General features: G+C 42.9%; 1 protein-coding gene across 1 annotated transcript in view; it reads left to right on the top strand.

Moving 5' to 3' along the window:
- Positions 1–3,746: 3,746 nt before the first annotated feature.
- The window catches only part of sema4f (sema domain, immunoglobulin domain (Ig), transmembrane domain (TM) and short cytoplasmic domain, (semaphorin) 4F), a 54,891-nt gene continuing 40,103 nt past the window's right edge, over positions 3,747–18,534 (top strand). Inside the window, exon 1 of the mRNA XM_061709995.1 lies at positions 3,747–4,473. Within this exon, the coding sequence (XP_061565979.1) occupies positions 4,383–4,473 (91 nt within the window). The 5' untranslated portion in view covers positions 3,747–4,382. The remainder of the gene's footprint in view (positions 4,474–18,534) is intronic.

Below are 18,534 nucleotides of genomic sequence, written 5' to 3'. Positions count from 1 at the left end.
GAAACTGTGTCAACCTTTGAAAGGTGGGCATAAAATGCTTTACAGTTGGATGTTTAAAACAAACGTGTAAGTGTTGGAAAAACAAAAAAAAACAAAAGTCTGTTATAAAACTGTACTTTGTAAAGGCAAACAAATATCCGTTCTAATAATCTGTTTAACTGAAACTAAGAAAAAGGCAAATTGTTCATTGTAAACGTATAGAAGTCGATCTCCCGTGGAGTGCATCCTCCAGATGCAGTGAAAGTGGAATATTTAGAGCAACAGCACGTTCCTGGCGTCAGCTGCATTTTAAGTCCAGATCTGATTCTGGATTTGGAAACATGGCACATACACTTCTCATTCAGTTCTCAATAATGATACAGTTGGCAGCTGGTGAAAAGTAAATGACAAACCTCAGCTGAGATCTCACATCATTTACTTATGGTGGCAGGTTAACATTTCTCCTTCCAATCTTAAATTAAAAATATCAGACATTCATGAACCAGTTGGTTGGAATGAAGCAAATCAAATGCTTTGACTGGAGCGTCGATCCTTAACTCCAGGCTTACCTGTGCTTAGTGCCAGAGTTTAGGTCCGCTGCTTGAGTCCCTTCCATCGCGGCCCTCAGTGAAACAGCAGAATCCATTGTTGGAGGATTAGCGGGTGAGATTTTGGGCTGGTTGTTCCATTTCCTCCTCAGCAGAGGTGAGGCACGGGGGGTAAATAAATTGGTGACCAGCCAGCTGTGGCACAAACACCCTGTAGTATGTAGGCTACGGATTGACCCCCAGCTTGTCTTCTAATCTCATTTAGTCAGACCTTCTGAGTAAAATGCGTACGCACGCTGCATAAAATCTTACTGCTGTGCTTCGCCTTGATTGAAAAATTTAGATGGAGGGCTGGAAGGGGAAATGTGTGCAGATGCAGCACAAGAGGGGGCTGGAAACGGAGACACAGAGGTGAGGGAAAGACCTCAGTGTTCAAAGCTTTTAACTGATTTAATATTTCAGTGTCTCCGAACATATCCCCCGTCTTTTATGGACCCCGTTCCCTCACTGACACACAGCATGACACATGCTGTGACTTAATAAGTAGTGGACAGTAATTAATACACAGTCACTCATGTCACATGTGCTAGATTTTATAGACACGTAATATCTGCTGAATAATCGTTACTGCATCTATGCCTTTGTCCAAGGACAATGTTGTGTGTTGTTGTGTGTGTTTGTGTGTGTTTCTCTGACCTAAAGCTGATCAAGGAGCAGCTCCCTGAGTGATTCAGAACCAAATAATCAAATTTGCTGGAGGAGTAGGTCTCCAGTATGTCCCTTCCCATCTCTTTCCTCCGTCTGATTTTCCTTTCCTGTCATCCTCTTCCCCCACAATAATCCCTCCAGCTCCAACCAGTGGCTCCCAACTATTAGTCACACACTCATACAGACACCACCCCAAAAAAAAAAAAAAAAAAAAAACAGCTTTGGCCTAAGCCGGCATCCTGTCCTGGCCAACACATACACAGCCAGGCATGCACACACCAACAGTGTGTGTGTGTGTGCGTGTGTGTGCGATATGAAGAGACTTGCTCGCCATCGTACACAAATTAACCGAAGGGGAGCAGGGTCACGGATTGCATTCTTCTTACATCAGGCCCTGAATATTAATGTGTAAAGGCAGATAAGCAACCATGGCAATCCCTTTATGGCCCCACATACCCCACTGGTGGGTGGTTGTGGCTGATTTATGCCAATCCAGACCCTCCATTGTATGCAAATTATGGGAAAGGTTTCAGTCTGACAGCAACTGTGCTTCTCACTTTTTGTTCCAGCATTTCATCTCTTGTTGAACGCAGTTCATTGATGGGTCAAGGTGATGAGCATCTCTTTTAGCGCTTGCTTCACCTGTCCATGGGAGGGCAGCAGGTAAGCCTTGAGGCCATCACAGTCTCCATACACAGCATCTCCGACTATGCAGTCGGAACTGCAATGGATGCACGCAGGTATGGATCTGAGCTTCACAATGATGAATATGCTTGCCATCCTGAAAGTAGTGGAAAATTCCCCTGGCCCAGATGGCCGTTACGGCTGTCACTGATTAAGACGTCCATTGTGATACAAAGCGATGTTTAGTCATTCAAAAGTCACTGCCTGCATGAAAATGCGACATGCACAGCGTGAGCTTAATCAAGCCCTATAAGAGACGGCGCCGCTCTCCTCTTAGCGCTCTTCGGCTTTTCTTAAGCATTGGTGCCTCACCTCTGACCCCTCCCCTCCTCCTCCCCGGCCCTGCTCGTCAAACAAATCCTTTAATCCCGGCTGTTCTGTGACCCCTCCCTTTATTTTGGCATTGAGGTACATGTCTGCTCCCCTGCCCCATACAATCAGATGGTCAGCATTTCTAACCTCTCCTCCTGGGAGAAAAAAAGATAAAGAGGAAGTGGGAAAGAGAGCGTATGGCTGCTGCACAATTGATCAAAAAAAGATTGGATCGCTGACAGAGCTGAATAGGACTGGAGTTTCTCTTTTTGTCCAATAGGTATTTGTAAGCAGATTTCTGTGTTTATTAGTCCTTAAAACCCCACATATTTTTGACATCAAATAAACACCTTCTTTTCTGGCTGTACCGTCCCCTTATGATATAATTATTAACAAAAGGTTAATGGAAATCAGCCCTCAGAAGGAAAGGAAGCAGTTTTAACACTGCATATAGTATTGGTGTATACTGATATACTGATACTGAAAAAGTGGTAGTATGCAGTATGCAATATGGGAAGTGTGTCCAAACTTTTGGTCTGTACTGTATATGAAATGCACAAATGCTACATCATCTAGCAACAATCACCAGACTACATAATACACTGTTGCCCAAAAAGTTGGAATCCTTTTGTTTCCAAAAACATTCCTCTTTCTATTTATAATTATTTCATGAGAAGAGGCAAAAAAAACTTAATGAGAACAGTGTCAAAATAACGGGAAAGTGAACCAAAAAGTTTGAAGCCGTTTGTTTCTGAAGGGAACTACGTTTTTTTTTATTGAGAAGAATATATATATATATATGCTCCAATATAAATAAATACATTTTTCCCTTAGTAATCCCACAATGGGGAAATTCTATTCTCTGCATTTAACCCATTTCTAGTTAAACTAGGAGCAGTGGTCTGCCATTCAATGGCACGGTGCCTGGGGAGCAGTAAGGGTTAAGGGTGCTGGCTCCGGGGCGCAAGGTGGTTGACCTCAGTCATATATATATATATATATATATATATATATATATATATATATATATATATATATATATATATATATATATATCCTATGTAACCAATATATATGTAACAATAAATAAAACATTTGAAATGAAATTAACAGAAGTAGGTAGAATGGCACATACACGAGTGAATAAATAAAATATGAAAAAAGTAAATGAAAAAATAAATCAGTAAAATGTAAATACAGTACAGTATTCATCTTTAAAAAAAACTTCACGTATATATCGGTGGATGTTGTTCTTTGTTTGGTGTCAATTAGTTTAAGGGGTTTCATGTACTCTTTAAACTCAAGTAAGAAACCTTTAAAGTGGGGTGGAGTTTTGAAGTATTTACGTTTGTGTATGTGAAATTTGCCATACAGAACTGAAGGAAACTCCGTTTGAATGCCCACCTGCCGGGCGTGACGTCATCCTCTCACCTGTGGAGCCGCGCAGAGGGCGGGGCTGAGCGCGAGGCTGCGCGAGGCTGAGCGCGCGAGCCTCTCCACACAGCTGAGCTCCTCCGCGTCACCGTCACATTATTACTGCGCTCCAGCCTCGCACGACACGGCGCACATCCCGGACCTCAAAGCCCCTTTACAAGGGTTTCCTGCGTGAATTTATTCCAGTAAATTTAAGAGAGAAGTCTTGGTTTGTTTTAATAGCAGCGGGACAGACTGCACCAGGCGACACCAGGGCACGGACCCGACCCGAGGACGAGCGGCGCTGGACATTATTCCTGCCTGGGAGGAGTGCACTTTGGACCACTTTTGCACGCTCTTTCTGACCAGAATTCATATAAATATCACCACTGTATCCGGTTTTTCTGTTTTTCAGTGTGACATATTTCTTTAGATAATTATATTGGTGGGTTTTGCACGGAGCGGATGCGAACAGCCCGGTGCGCTTTGTGCGGAAGGCAGTGACGCGCACACAGTAACCTGTGGCAGAGTCACACACAGGACGCGTTTGTTTAATTTAGACACCAATCGCATCAACCTTCTACATCCCAGAATTGGACCGAGTCCCAAGTCATTTGGAAGTCAGACAAGCCTGCGAACCCGGATCGGGGTCAGGATGCATCTCAGCTGAAAGCACGGGAACCGGACTTTGCTGTTCCTGTCAGATCTTAGGAGGCTGGAGCAGGAGGCTGGAGCAGGATGCCTCTCGGTGGCGTGATGCTCATCCTTCTCCCGCTGTGCTTCCTTCTTCCCGGCGGCTCCCGGACAGCTTCTCTGAGCGGACTTGGAGGTGAGTGCAACCTGCAAGGTGCAAGGAGAGACCTCGTCCAGCAGCTGTCTTACATCGCAGTAATCGAAGCTGAGTTCATCTTTCGCTCTTTTGCAGGGGACTTGTATTTGTCGTTTGACATGTGGATTTTATAAGTCAGTTTAATGTCTCCAAGTTACAAAAAAAAAAAAAAAGAAGCTCCGCATGAAATGCATGAGCATGGAGCAACTCCTGCAACTTTGGTGGAGTTTGCATTGACTCTAATGTGATTTTATCATAAACTGAGTCAAAAGAGTTCCCCCAGAAGATGCAAGCAGATTTCTGCCAATTCCGACGACAGTTTGACCCCGAGTTTAGTCCTCCCTGCTCCGCACCTCTAACGCGCTGTGAACCAGAAGACTACTTTTAACTTTTTAACGTTTAAGGTTTATGGCTGCTTGATAAATTTAATTTCCTTTTGATGCAAACAGGTGCCAGACTTGTGCTGCTCAAACGTGTCAACAAGTGCACAGACTGTGCCGAGCCGCGGTGCCATGCTGGTGGAGCCAGACGCGAAGCTTAAAACGTTGATATTTAAAGGGACAGTGCAATCAAATGCTTTTCAAACTGACGGGCAGATGCATGCAGGGAATGTGTTTGTTAATTTGGCCTCCTCTAGAGATGGCGAAGGTCAGGATCAGTCTCTCTGTAAGCTGGATTCAGCATCTCTGCCTGATTCAGTCTATCACAGAGGGACACAGAGACCAGAGAGGCAGTATCCATCATGTATTATTCTGCCGTTTTTGCGCAACACATTTAAGTAAACCATGATATCTGTTGAGAAAGAGACAGATTTTTATTTTCTGCTATAAGTTAGAGAGAACTGTAGACAGGCACAGCTCTCTAACAAGGTCCTTCTTTGTGCTGTGACCGTCAGGGTCAGTGGCACAGACTCGACAGCTTTCCTGTTTTCTAACAAGAGACTGACAGTTGAATAAAAATAACAAAACAAACGAAAAAAAAAACAGAAAATGAGAGGAGACATATAACAATAACACAAATAAGTTTTGTAAACCTTTAGAGCATGAATTTCAGTGTGTGAGTATTTCTCCTTTTGCTTGGGTTGGATGCTTTTCAAATAATAACAGTCTTGTTTGGCATCAATATTTGATGCCAATTTTTTTGTTGCTTCTGCCTCCACCATGTGACAGTGTTTACACAAAGATGCAAAGCTTTAGATATTGCATCACTCTGTCCGTCGGCTATTAGTCTGCAGTCAGGTCTGTAGTCAGGTCACCTGCTTGTATTAATGGGCTTTGCCTCAGTGCTTCAACCCCACAGATGATGGTGTTGTGCTTTAATCCTTTGTCTTATCTGTGGTTGACCTTCCTGTTGTGGTTGCTGTGGATCTGGTTCATTAAGGTCCCTGCCTGTGTTGTAATTATGCAACTGGGGCCTGTGGCAGGCTGGATTCAACACAAATACAAATTGAGCAAAACAGCTATCTGTTTTTGTTACAGGAAGATTAGGATAGATGCATAAATGCAAACGTTTCATGCAGCACCAGTTCCTTGAGTCAGATCGGCTACATCGGAGATTGCATGTGAAGTGCCGATACAGATCCTGATCACAGCAGTGTTTTGTTTGCAGTTTTAAGGTTGGGAGCCTCCTCAATAGGGCTGATATCCCCGTGTGTGCGATAACTTAAACAAGCCTCTTACACAAGGCAGTGTTACACACACACACACAGCTGGTCAGCTGACGTGTGTGTGTTAACCTTAGTTAGAGTAGCAGCCTGTTCTCAATCGCTGTCCTGGTTAAAGGTTGTTAATGCCGTCTGAGATTCATCAGAATCCTGATGATGGTGGCGTTGCGCCTTTTCATCCGGAGCTGTCAGATTTTGCACTTGTTCAAGACTCCAGTCCAAGCTCATGCAGCTGCAGTCATTTTCTCATTTCACACACTCACCCCTCCACATTACCCATGTGTCTTGCATCAGAAAGATGCTCTTTTCTGTTTGCCTCACTGGATTTATGGCACACATGTTTTTCATTTTGCTCATAAGATGTATTCATAACAACTGTTTGTGTGCGTAGTTATACTGAAGTAGAGATGCAGCGATTTTAGGGACAAGCCATCAAAACTGCTCCGATGCACTGCAGGAGTATAGGTGAACATATTCTTTTGGGAGGCATATGGAGCTAATCACATGTGAGAGGACGGTGCCAGCTCCAGCCAGCTTCACTGATTTAGCACCAGTTTTAATGCTTCTCACATGAAAGTTGTTAGGGAGTCACCACAATAGGGAGGGGGGGGCTGTTTCCCACCCATGGTCTGGCTGGAGATCAGGGTTCTTCCCTGCAGGGCTGATGTTGCTCTCAAGGCCACCCAGTGTCCACCGATTCTTACCTCCTGCACGGCCCACCAAAACTATACTTAATCTCTGTTTGCAGTCAACAGAAGCTTAACAGAATCTCCATTCGGTCATTTCAAACTCCAGTAGCCTGAAGAAATAATGGAAGATTTATTACTCTCTTGTGGATTTGTTTTTGTTCCTGGGCCAACATTTACACTTGGTCGGTAATGGCTTGTTTTTTAGAGCTTGTGTGTGTGTTGGGGTGGGAGGACCCTGTGCTTTTGCAAATTTCACTCAAAATCTTGTAAAACTTGTACTTCACGCTTATTGTGAGTGGAAGGGAAATACGGCGGCCCCCTACTCTGATCCTGGGCGGTGTGACAAGCTGAGCGGATGCCACATTTGTAGGGCCTTCAAGTTAAAGAAGATTTCAGTGCTCAGTTCAATGTCCTCATCCTCCTTCAGCTGCTCCTCTGGGGCCCTCGTCTTGACATACCACTGAAACTTAGCAGATAACTGCTGTTATGTCAAACATTTTCTGCTCAGTGTTTCTGTTCTCTTCCGTAGCTGCAAGTTTTCAAATTTCACAGAAATGTGACGCATGACGTCTTCCTTTGTGCATTGGAGAAGCTGCATGACGGGGGATTTTCTTTTTACGCTGTTATTAAACCTAGCACTTATTGTTTGGAGGGATGGTCCGGCTCATGATGCTCATAATTGCTGTTATTGCAGTGTTTCCATATCAGAGAAATGTCAGGGGATTAAGCTGGGGCGAGTGCAACCACCGAACTGCCTGAGACAAGCTTTGCCTGCGAGAATACATGTGGACGGCAGCAGATTATGTGTTTTGGTTGAGGCTGCATTGTTGTCTCCCTCTTGAGAGTAAAACTTGGTTATACAAAAACCAAATAACTGCTTCCTCTTTCTCATCTGTGCATTGCCATTGTCTCCTCAGCCATTCATTTACAGCCCATCAAGGAAAGAAAGGGCTGAAGTGTAGCTTATAGGGTGTGGTGGAGCTGAATGGTGTCATGGGAATGGAGAAAGGCATCGGAAATGCTTTTAGCACTTCTGATAAGCCCCTTGCATTGTGTATAGCTTGACAGAAAGCTTCTGCCTCCCTTTCTATCTATATCTCAGCTTTGCCGTATCAGAAATACCCAAAGTAATTTTGCCTTTTTTGTCGCTGTCTTTTGAATTCCTGTCCTTCTTGCCCCCCTTGTCATACTCATTGGCTGTCTGCCTCTAAACCTCTTTTAATCTTTTCTAAAAGAAACTAATCTGAAGGCCAATAAAGCTAAAGCCCCAAACAACACGAGGCAACAAACAGGTTTCACTTTGACGAAAACAGTGCATTCTTGCGCACTAGTCCATGAAAAAAGTTGCTTCAAGTCTCTGAAATATTCACCCTGAAGAAGTAGTTAAATATTTGGAGGAGCGACCAAGGCTGTGAATGAAAAGAGGAACCGGAGGAGTGAATTCTGGGATGTTGCAGGCCACCTACAGGGAAAACTCCTCCACTTCTTACACTCGTCATAAAAACGTTCATTTGCTTCCCATACGCTTTGGATCATAATGGTCTCTCTGTGAAGCGAATCTGATGCGTAGAATGACATTATCATATGCACACGCACGTCGTTATCCACGCACACCCTTGTGTTGTTTGTCAATGGTCAGCCCACGCAGGCAAGCACGTCTGTGACTGGACACGGTCAAGAGTATCCACTCAGATGTCAGAGGCCGCACACACACACTGTCTGCTTCTCACACACACGCAAAAAGTTTACAAAAGCAGATTTACGTTACTGGATTGTGAGGAGGATTTCATGATTAGGGTGTGACATCTGTTGTTCTGACACTCGCCTAGTTTGACCCCGGGGGAACTTTTCAAACTGGAAGGCCCTCGAAGGTCATTGACATCGGAGGTGGACGCTGTAGGAGGGTCGGTGGAATTCACCCCCATCCTGCATTCATTCATCCCACCTGCCTTGTTCTCAGAGCTCATGTACAGCTCATGATGGAGAACAGGACGCTGTTGCAAAAATGTGTTGATCCTGCACGACATACGTAAAGCCTCTTACTAGGCTTTTCCTTTTTTTTATTGGTTTTGGAGGTAAGAGTCTTTTGAAAGTTTAGCTAAGAGTTTATTTGTGTTTACAGCATTTTAGCAGGCTGCAACCAGCCGGGGCACTTATCATCCGCTCGTTGGGATTCACACCTGCTCTCCTCCTCGTCTCCTTCCCTCATGCTTTCTGTTGCATGAAAATCCCATCTGATGGGAGGCCCGCTGGAACCAAATATAACACAAGGAGGACACTCAGCATTTAGATGAAGAGAGCACATTTAAGCTGGAGAGTTAAAGCTACATTTCACTTTGACTTTATCTGTAATCTGGATATTGAGATATGAAGTATTCTTCTTGCTAACCGCTGCATATGACCGTCATCAGTCATGAATATCAGTATTGATTGTATCGGTCAGCATCTCAAGGTGAGGAAAAAGAGAAAAACAAGGGAGGGGACAGCAAACTGGTTAGTTATTGATTGCTTGAAACATTGCGGGGGGGTGATGGTGTCATAATCCTGGAGAAAAAAAGAATTACAAGGAAGAAAAAAAAGGACAATAGAGGCTGAAATGAACTAGGGGATAAAATGGTGAGAAAATGTGAGCATTGAAAGTTCAGCACATTAGCCTTCAGATGAGAAAAATGGATACTAATAGATATTTAAATTAAACAAAGACTGGCTGTAATTGATACTTCTCACTGGAAACAAAACAAGCCAGACAGGACGGGACACGCATCAGTTGTGCAAGTCGAGGTGAGGGGTCACACAGGCCTTCCTCTTGTTGAGATGGTGCTTCCACTTAACCCCTTGTGCGTTTTCACACAAACACACACAGACACACACACACACACGCACACACACACGACCTGCAGCCACTAAGAGACGACCCCCAGAGGGTTTCTAGCTTAAAGCAAAAATAGTTATCAAGTGGTGGACGTCTTACCTGTCTGCGTGGCTCCCTGTTGTACCCTCAGTGTGTTTCGTAGTGTGTTTTCAGGTCAGAGAGTACATCCATTGATGGACAGGCTGGACCGTGAACTCATATATATTTATATATATATATATATATATATATATTTACTTTTCATGTGATAAATCTCTGTAGTTCTTGTCATGAAACCTTTGCACTTAAGGCCTTGCATGTTCAATAGTGCTTATTGATGACTGTGTTGCTCTTTTGTTCAGGACCTGTCTCAGCGGTAAGGCGAAGGGAGGGCTGTAGGAAGGGGAGGAAGGAAACACAAATACACACACACATACACACAGACTCTTTCTCTCCTCCTTTGTGAACAGAATAGTGGACTTCCTTGGGCCCTATCCCGTTACACACACAAACAAATGCACACTTCACCTCACCACACTTGTTTTTAGCTTTTGACTCTGTGGATGTGAGGTGTGAATCAGTCCACAGGAGCCAAAAATCTGATTTAAGATAACAGTCACTAACAGAAAGTGGACACGTATTAAACCTCCTGCTGCTGCAGTGACAAGTCAGCTGTTTTTCTCTTTTCTGTCTTAGATTTGTGCCTGGTGGCCTTTTTTTTTTCTTCTTTACTCTCTGTGACAGCTTGAAGCTGGAAAAAGCCACTGCTTGCAGACTGCTGAGTTTGAGCAGAACGGCTGTGTCTAATCCAGTTTTGCTGCCTTCCACTGCGCGGCCGGTGTAATCTGAATGAAGGCATTTCACTAGTGGCTATCATGAAAATGAGGGGAAAATGGGCAACAAACTTCCAGCCATTTGTTCACTTTTCTCGCAAAACCATGTATACCTTTTACAGTCAGTGAATCACAAATCAGACTGGGATGATCAATGGAAACATTACCGTGGGCTTACATTCTTGAAAGACATCACACAGAGCTCAAGTGTGATTATTTTTTTCTTCTGTTTTGCTGTGCGTGTGTGGGCTGCTTTCCCCTACAAGTTTTTAATGTTGACAGTAAATAGCGCATTAAGGAAGTTGAAGAAAAGCTCACTAATCTGCTGTTTTTCACCAGGAAACATCTCACAAATCCACCTGACAACACAGTGATGGCCCAGCATTAGTTGCTCATTTCTAAACTGAAAGCTGCGCAGGAACTCAACTCCCATCGAGCTGCGCTGCTGCTTTGGGTTTTCTTGCTCAGGAATATACATCAGGTCTGGTTATAAATGCTTAAGTTGTATGTTATAATAATCATGATATGAAGGCAGAATCTATGAGGGTATTTTTACTTTGGTGATTATAGTGATGGGCAAATTATTAGAAAAACTTTTAATTAATGAAAACTGGATTCTCAGGTTTAACTGGCTCACGGGATACACTGGTTCAACCGGTTCACAGAGAAAGTCAATGAAATGTCACTAATTTGCAGTTCAGTGTGTATTCTCATAGACACACACACATACACATACACTCCACAGGACATTTGGGTTGCCGTGCAGACCAAGTTACCCCTCCTACTACGATCAAGGTAACACACCTGGTCATAAAGTCAGAGCAGCAGCTCTCATCTGGCTCACACGCTCTTGGCCTTCAACGAAGAGCTGAGTAACGGATGTTTTCAATAAGACGAACGAACCAATGTTTGCTACTGTTTTTGTGTGTTCATAATGAACCAAGATATCTATTTCCTCTCCGTGAATTGTGCCTGGTCTCCCTTTGGCAGCCCAGTAAATCAAAGCATCTTATGCACTCCTTCTCCCACCCTCCTTTTGTGCAAGTGTTTGTGTGTGTAAGTCTTTTGGCAGTCGTGGCTGGCACACAACCATGAGGCCCATTTCATCCTCACACACACACACACTCATGCATGCACGCACACACACACTTCCTTGCACAAAGACAACTTGACAGTAAGGGCTACCCTGCTGCGCCCACTTTGTGTTTACTGATTGATCGTGTCTTCCTCTGCAGAGACTTTCGTTGGTGTTTTTTTTTACATGTATGTGTCTGTATGTACATGCATGTGAATGCACTGGTCAGTTTTGAACGCGTGTGCTGTGTTGCTGTCTCTCCTCCGACGTGTTGATCTCCTGTTTTCCTATTTAGATTTTTTGTAGCCTTTTTTTGTTTGGCATATTGGCCTTCTGTCTCATTATTTCATTCTGGTGTGTTTGTGTGTGTGTATGTGTGTGTGCATAAGAATTTGTGTTCAGAAAAGCAAAGCAACATTTTAGCCTTAACGGCAGGAAGCAAGCTTCAGCAAACACAAAGAAAAAAGGTGTCAGCAGTCCCCGTCACACACACACACACACACACACACACACACACACACACACACACACACACACACACACACACACACACACACACACACACACACACACAAAGTCTATGTGTGTAAATGATTATCGGCACCAAAAATGTGCAAAGACACCATCTATTGTTTTTTTAAGCATGAGCTCTTCCATTTAAAAAAAAAAAAAGGGGGTGGGGGGTGGCGCTGCTCATTAAATGCTCATTAAATATGCCTGTTTCTCCTACTCTTGTACCTCCCCTTTGCCTCTCTCCTCTGCTTTCCTTATTGTGGTTTCCTTTAATTGGAGTCTGAGGTGGTGATTACAGGGCGGAATGGAGTCGGAGAGGAGGAGGAAGAGGAAGGAAGCTGGGTTCTGGGGGGGGGGTGAGGGAGCGAAGAAAAGGACAAGGTGAAAAGGAAGAGTTATAGTTGTGATGAACGTGAGATGTTGAGAACTGACCCCTTGAACGGAGCTGGTTTTGTTTTGAGTCTAATGAAGGAAAACATTGTTTTCTTTTGTGATTTTCAAGCTTGAATGTTTCTAAATTTAGCAGCTGTGTGGTTTATTAGTGCACACCTGTTCATCTCTACAGCTTCTCTGCATAGTTTGGTCATTTTGAATAAGGTGCTCCAGAAACAACTGTTAATAGGTGCATTGGTAGCATTGGTGGCATTGGTAGCATTGGTGGCATTGGTAGCATTGGCAGCATTGTTAGCATTGGTGGCATTGATAGCATTGGGAGTGTTGGTAGAATTGGTAGCAATGGCAGTGTTGGTAGCGTTGTTAGCATTCATAGTGTTGGCAGCATTGGTAGCATCAGCGGTATTGGCAGCATTGGCAGCATTGGTAGCATCGGCGGTATTGGCAGCATTGGTAGTGTTGGCAGCATTGGTAGCGTTGGCAGCATTGGTAGCGTTGGCAGCATTGGTAGCATTGGTAGCGTTGGTAGCATTGGCAGCATCGGTAGCGTTGGCAGCATTGGTAGCGTTGGTAGCGTTGGTAGCGTTGGTAGCATCTGCAGTATTGGCATACCTGCCAACACTCCCGATTTAAGCGGGAGTCTCCCGATTTTCAACCATTTCTCCCGCCCTGCTCCCGATTTGTAATTTCTCCCGCTTATCTCCCGATTTTAAAGTGAAATGAGTCAATGGTGTTTCACGTGTCGGGGTTCCTGCATGGATGTATTATATTAACGGGTTCCTGACAAACCTGGCAACCCAACCCAAAAGCACTGCCTACGTCCAAGCTCCGCCCCATGGAGCTGCTGCGATACGTCAACGTCGCCGCCATATTGGATGCGGCAAGACTGCGCTGTAAACTAATACAAGCGAATGGATTTATTTTCATAAAGCGCCTTTCTACAAAGAAATTTACGTTTTACGTCTCATTTATTCATTCACACACGCACTAATATACTTGGGAAACAGTTAGGCACCAAATATAATATATTTAATTTTCTCAGATGGCAAAAATAAGAACTTTATTGATCCCACAGTAATTCATGTTATATCAGCTATAGAGAACAAGGTAGTGCCTAAAAACAATATATATCCCCCTCACAAAAACAAGAAAAATAGAGAAATATATTCTCTCATCAGCAAAGCATTACATAAACATATTTTTAAAATTTCAAGTTACAAAATAACATATTTGAACCAATTTTCAGATTTTTTCAGTTATTTTATTGTTTGGAAAATGGTTAAAATATGTTATTTTGTTATTTTGTTATTTGAAAATTTGAAAATGTGTTTTGTTTGAGAAAATGCTTTTAAAAAAAGCTGAGGGAAGAGTTGGTGGAGAATCAAGTCATAGCAAGCAAGGATCTCCCACAGGAAGAGAGAGTTGAAGGTTCTGGGTTCTTCTAGGGAAAGAGGAGAGCTTTACAAATCTGGCATCACTGATGAAGGCAAAGCTCGGCATCCCTCACAGCAATGCAAGCTCAGAGAGGTCACTCAGCATGGTGGAAAAGATCCTCACAGAAAACACAATGAGTATGGATAATTCTACTCTTTGCGCACTTCTTTCTTGCAAGATGAACCATACCAGCCCTGGCCACAAGTATGTTCCCTCCAAGAAAGTGATTGAAGCTGCAAAGTCTGCCACCTACAATTACAACAGGTCCTTGGATGACAAAGGGAACCTGGAAAATTCTACAAATATTGTATTTTATTGTTATTAATACTAAACGTATTTGGCTCCAAGAAGGCTGTAGAATCATTTTGGGAGGTACATTTGATCACATTTCATTGTAGCTATGGATTTAAAGCTCATTAAAAGTCGCCTTGTTTATATCAGGGTGGGGATGTTGTGAGTGGAGCATTCCAACCGCTACCCCAGAAAATCTCCCTATTTTTCACAGCCCAATGTTGGCAGGTATGGTATTGGCAGCATTGGTAGCGTTGGTAGTATTGTTAGCATTGGTGGCATTGGTAGCATTGCTAGCATTGGTAGCATTTGCTTCACTCATAGTGTGATGCGAGTGCTGAAGTGCTGAAGTGACGTAACAGCCAGCACGGGACTGGTACGCCATATCAGCTCAACAAACTCCTTAGCTTCTTGGTTGCCCCATTCTATTGTTTTTGAAAATGGATGACAATTACAAGTTATGGGAAAGGTTTCTTCTATTTTACTTTGGTAAAGTAAAAGTGCTGTTCCCTTCTCACCAACCACTTCAGTTGCAGTTGTATTTTTGTGACCAGTCACCACACAACTGCATCATAGATAGTTTCCCTGTTTCGCTGGAAAATCTCCTCGTCTAAATAGCTAGACAAGACCCTATAAATGCAATTCTATGAACTGAAACGGTTCCTGCGGTGTGGCTACAAAAAACAGGAACTTGTTTGGATAGTGGAAACTGAGAACTGTGAAAAGGTTATGTTCTGAGAGCACCTAATGATGCCGCGTCTGACGCCTCGGATATTTGTACTGTAGCTCAGTGGATTATCATGTATTTCAATTATTTTACGTTGTTTTATATAAGATTGGATCACTTCAACATATATATCATATAGATCATATACTGCAAATATTTGACTTTTTTTTTAGCCTTGACATTTATACAAATGAAAGAAAATCACAATAGGATTCTTTATGAAGTATGTGTCCCTTATTTTGACAGTTTTTCAACATTTCACTATCCAAATGTTCCTTCCATGCTTTCATTTTGAAACAAGGATGTCCCTTTGTGTATTTACAGTACGTTGATGTAGATATGTTGAGGACCTCAGCATTTAGCTTTCCTGCAGGGAGCCCCCCGTGTTAAATGAGATACAGTAGCAGCCCCTCCTCTCCCGCTGTCTGGGACGCACGCACCCTCTAGCACACAGCATTGCTGAAATCCAGCCTCGCTGTAAGGATACATTAATGCTGATCCACATTATCATAATTGATGTGTCTGCTGTGCCTGTTTGTGTACTTTGTGTGTGTGTGAGACTGTGACTCCATGGGGGATGCAGAAATGGCGAGAGGGTCTTTAGTGCCAGACAGACACCTTGCTTTCATCTTTTAGCTTAACATTACAATAGGAGACAGTGTGTTTGTGTGTAACATCACAGGCCTCCAAAAAGCATTACCACGGTGATCTAGAAGGTCTGTCGACATGACAACGAGTACCACAGGGGCGATGCATGGATGTGGATGGTATCACTGCAGCGAGAGCGTTTGTCTTCAATGACAGAGAGATGAAAGGTCAGACAAGTGACATAAAACTAAGTGTTTGTTCGGTCCACAGATCTAAAGGACGGAGCTTATTACTGCTGCTGGCCAATCTGGTTGTGATTTAAAGCTTTAATTAAAGGTTTCCAATGACATCACACTTTAGACTGTGCAGTCCGAGAGGAGGATGATGTCAGAGCAGCCGCTATCCTGGACAATGTCATCAGCTTAAGTGCTTTTATATAATGGCTCCCTTGTTCACATGGAGCAGAATGAAAATAAGATCCCTACAGTCCAGATTTGATTAATATAATGCTGCCTGATACATTGCGAAAGCCGATGAGAGCGTGGAAAAGCGGGTCAGTTTACCGACTTGACATTTAACCCTTTGTCAGGCTGGTGAATTTATAATCTGAGTGAGTGAGTGAGCGAGTGGACAGTTTCGTTTTTTTTTTCCATCTATCTGTCATGCAAGTGGTAAGTTAGACATACCTCGAGAAGAAGTGCCTAGGAAACATCCCTAATCAGTGGCCTGAAACTAAAGGCATCGCAAGAAAACGTGAGGTCTGCCTGGAGCTTTGACTGCGCGTATTTTGGGATAAAGACAAAGACCTTTTGACGATGCTTAACAATGTGATACATGCAAATGGCAATCGTGCTCAAGCATGTGAGTAATGTGACTGAGGGCCATTAGGGGAATTGGGGGAGAGGGCCAATCATGCACAGGCACGATGAATCCCCAAAACAAAGGATTAAAAAAAAATAAAGAACTAACTAGTTGGGAGTTATTAAGTTTTAAAAGTATAACCTCCTTTATGCAATATGAGATATATGCGATACCCTTGCTGTTTCCTTCTCACTGAGCTTATCTCCTGTCTTTAAGTGAGCATAAACAAGTGTTTGTGTTCCACAGTGCTACGGCCGTATGAAACTGCTTGAAGGCTGCAGCTTATTTATGAAATGAAAGCTTTTCAGCCCCTGAATGAAAGGAGAGCAGTCTTTTAGCGAGCGTGTTTATGGGTGATTGTGCCATTGAAATTAAGGGGGAATGAAAATGGAAACGATCGCGTTAAAGACTCAAAGAGGTGACGTGGACTTATCCCCTCCAAACATATGGGTAAAGTCAAACTGTGTGCGTTAAAGAGGGAGTTTAGTGGCAGGACAATAGCTTATAAGCTTGAACTTCTGACCCATCTGTGAATTACTTTGATGATGAGTTTTTTTTAAACCTCGCAGCTGGGAGGTTGTTACTTAATAAAATGACTTATTGTACTGTTTATGATTCTCTTTCTACACACAAAAGGGTAGGTAGATCTCATATATATATATATATATATATATATATATATATATATATATATATATATATATATATATATATAGAGAGAGAGATATAGAGATATGTGTGTGTATGGAATAGGGATTGGTCAGCTGACCTAGTTACACACATGTAGTACTACAAGGTAAAATCTGTCAGACTTGACATATTTTCAAGGTTGAATGAATGATTAATAATATTAAAGGTTTACTTACAGGGCAAAGGAAGCTCTTATTGACCTCCCTGTGTAAACAGTTTGGTTTATTATTGGGTGCTGAAAGACTATGTGCTCTGTGACGCTGTAAAACGTCTAGGATTTTAGCTGTGCTGCAGTTTCAAACATGCTTCGTTGACGGATGGCTTTTGTGAGGGAAGCCAGATGGTCCAGATTGGTCAACGTTATGTAGGTATAAACAATTTTTTCAATACAGTTAGTACTTATTGTTGTGAAGTACTTAAACTTGGGAATATCTATTTTTAGGTTTTGAGTCTGTCAATAACAAATACGTTTGTACCGTTATTTGGACACTTTTTCCTAATGTCTTGATTATTTTTAATCATGCAGCTGTTTCTATAAAGTATCGAGTACAATACAACAACAGCAAATGAGAACTGTAATTTGAGTAATTTATATTTCATGCGCTCTCACAAAATACATACTTGCATATTTGCCGCGGTGGTGATGTCAGCTGTTAGCGAAGAGCAGGGTATTCAAAGGTTTGTGTTCATTTAGTCTTAAAACCTGTTGCTGTAATAAATGTCTCTTACTACACTTGGAGAAGGAATATGACACTAAAAGAGCGGCTAAGGCTTGCCCAAGGATGGAAAGTATAAATTATTGAGTCCGGCGATGCAACGTCCATGCTGCTGGCGCGAACACGGCCTGTCAACTGTGCCATCCTGTGAGCAGATCGCGTTTCCTCTGTATATAAACTCTCAGCGGCACGTTTGACGCCACGAGTGTGTTTGGTTTAGTCAGCTGGGCTCGTTTGCATTATGAATGAGCAGGGACTTTGCATGTTATTGTGCCTGTAACCCCCAACGCCCTCAGAGATATTTGGAAAGACGCGTTACATGAGCAGGTGATATAAATAAAGATGCTGGGCAGTCTCAGAACAAAACGTGACACCTGGTTACCCTGGTTACCCTGGTATGCGTGCGTTGAAGGCTTGTCAACAGGCAGGTCCAACCACTATGACGCCATCATATTTGTCTCAAAGCATTTGAATGCTGATGTGTCCTATATGCACTTATAATGTACTACGTAGTCTACACACAATCAGTATTGATTTCAAAGCACTTTGAATTACCTTGTGTTGAATTCTGCTATACAAATAAACTTGCCTTGCGTATTGATGAATGATGCGTCACTGCCCTTTAAAAATGAAACTGTTCACGTAAAGCAGTTTGACTTTCTTATAAACACCATAAAGCACATGGGATGTCTTTCTCACATACACACTGTGAGAGTTGTTGCTGCAAAACACATGCT

The sequence above is a fragment of the Cololabis saira genome, chromosome 20 (genome assembly GCF_033807715.1).
Source record: "Cololabis saira isolate AMF1-May2022 chromosome 20, fColSai1.1, whole genome shotgun sequence".
NCBI lineage: Eukaryota > Metazoa > Chordata > Actinopteri > Beloniformes > Belonidae > Cololabis > Cololabis saira.
Note: the sequence above shows the minus strand (reverse complement) of the source record. Positions and strands in the feature narration are given on the sequence as shown.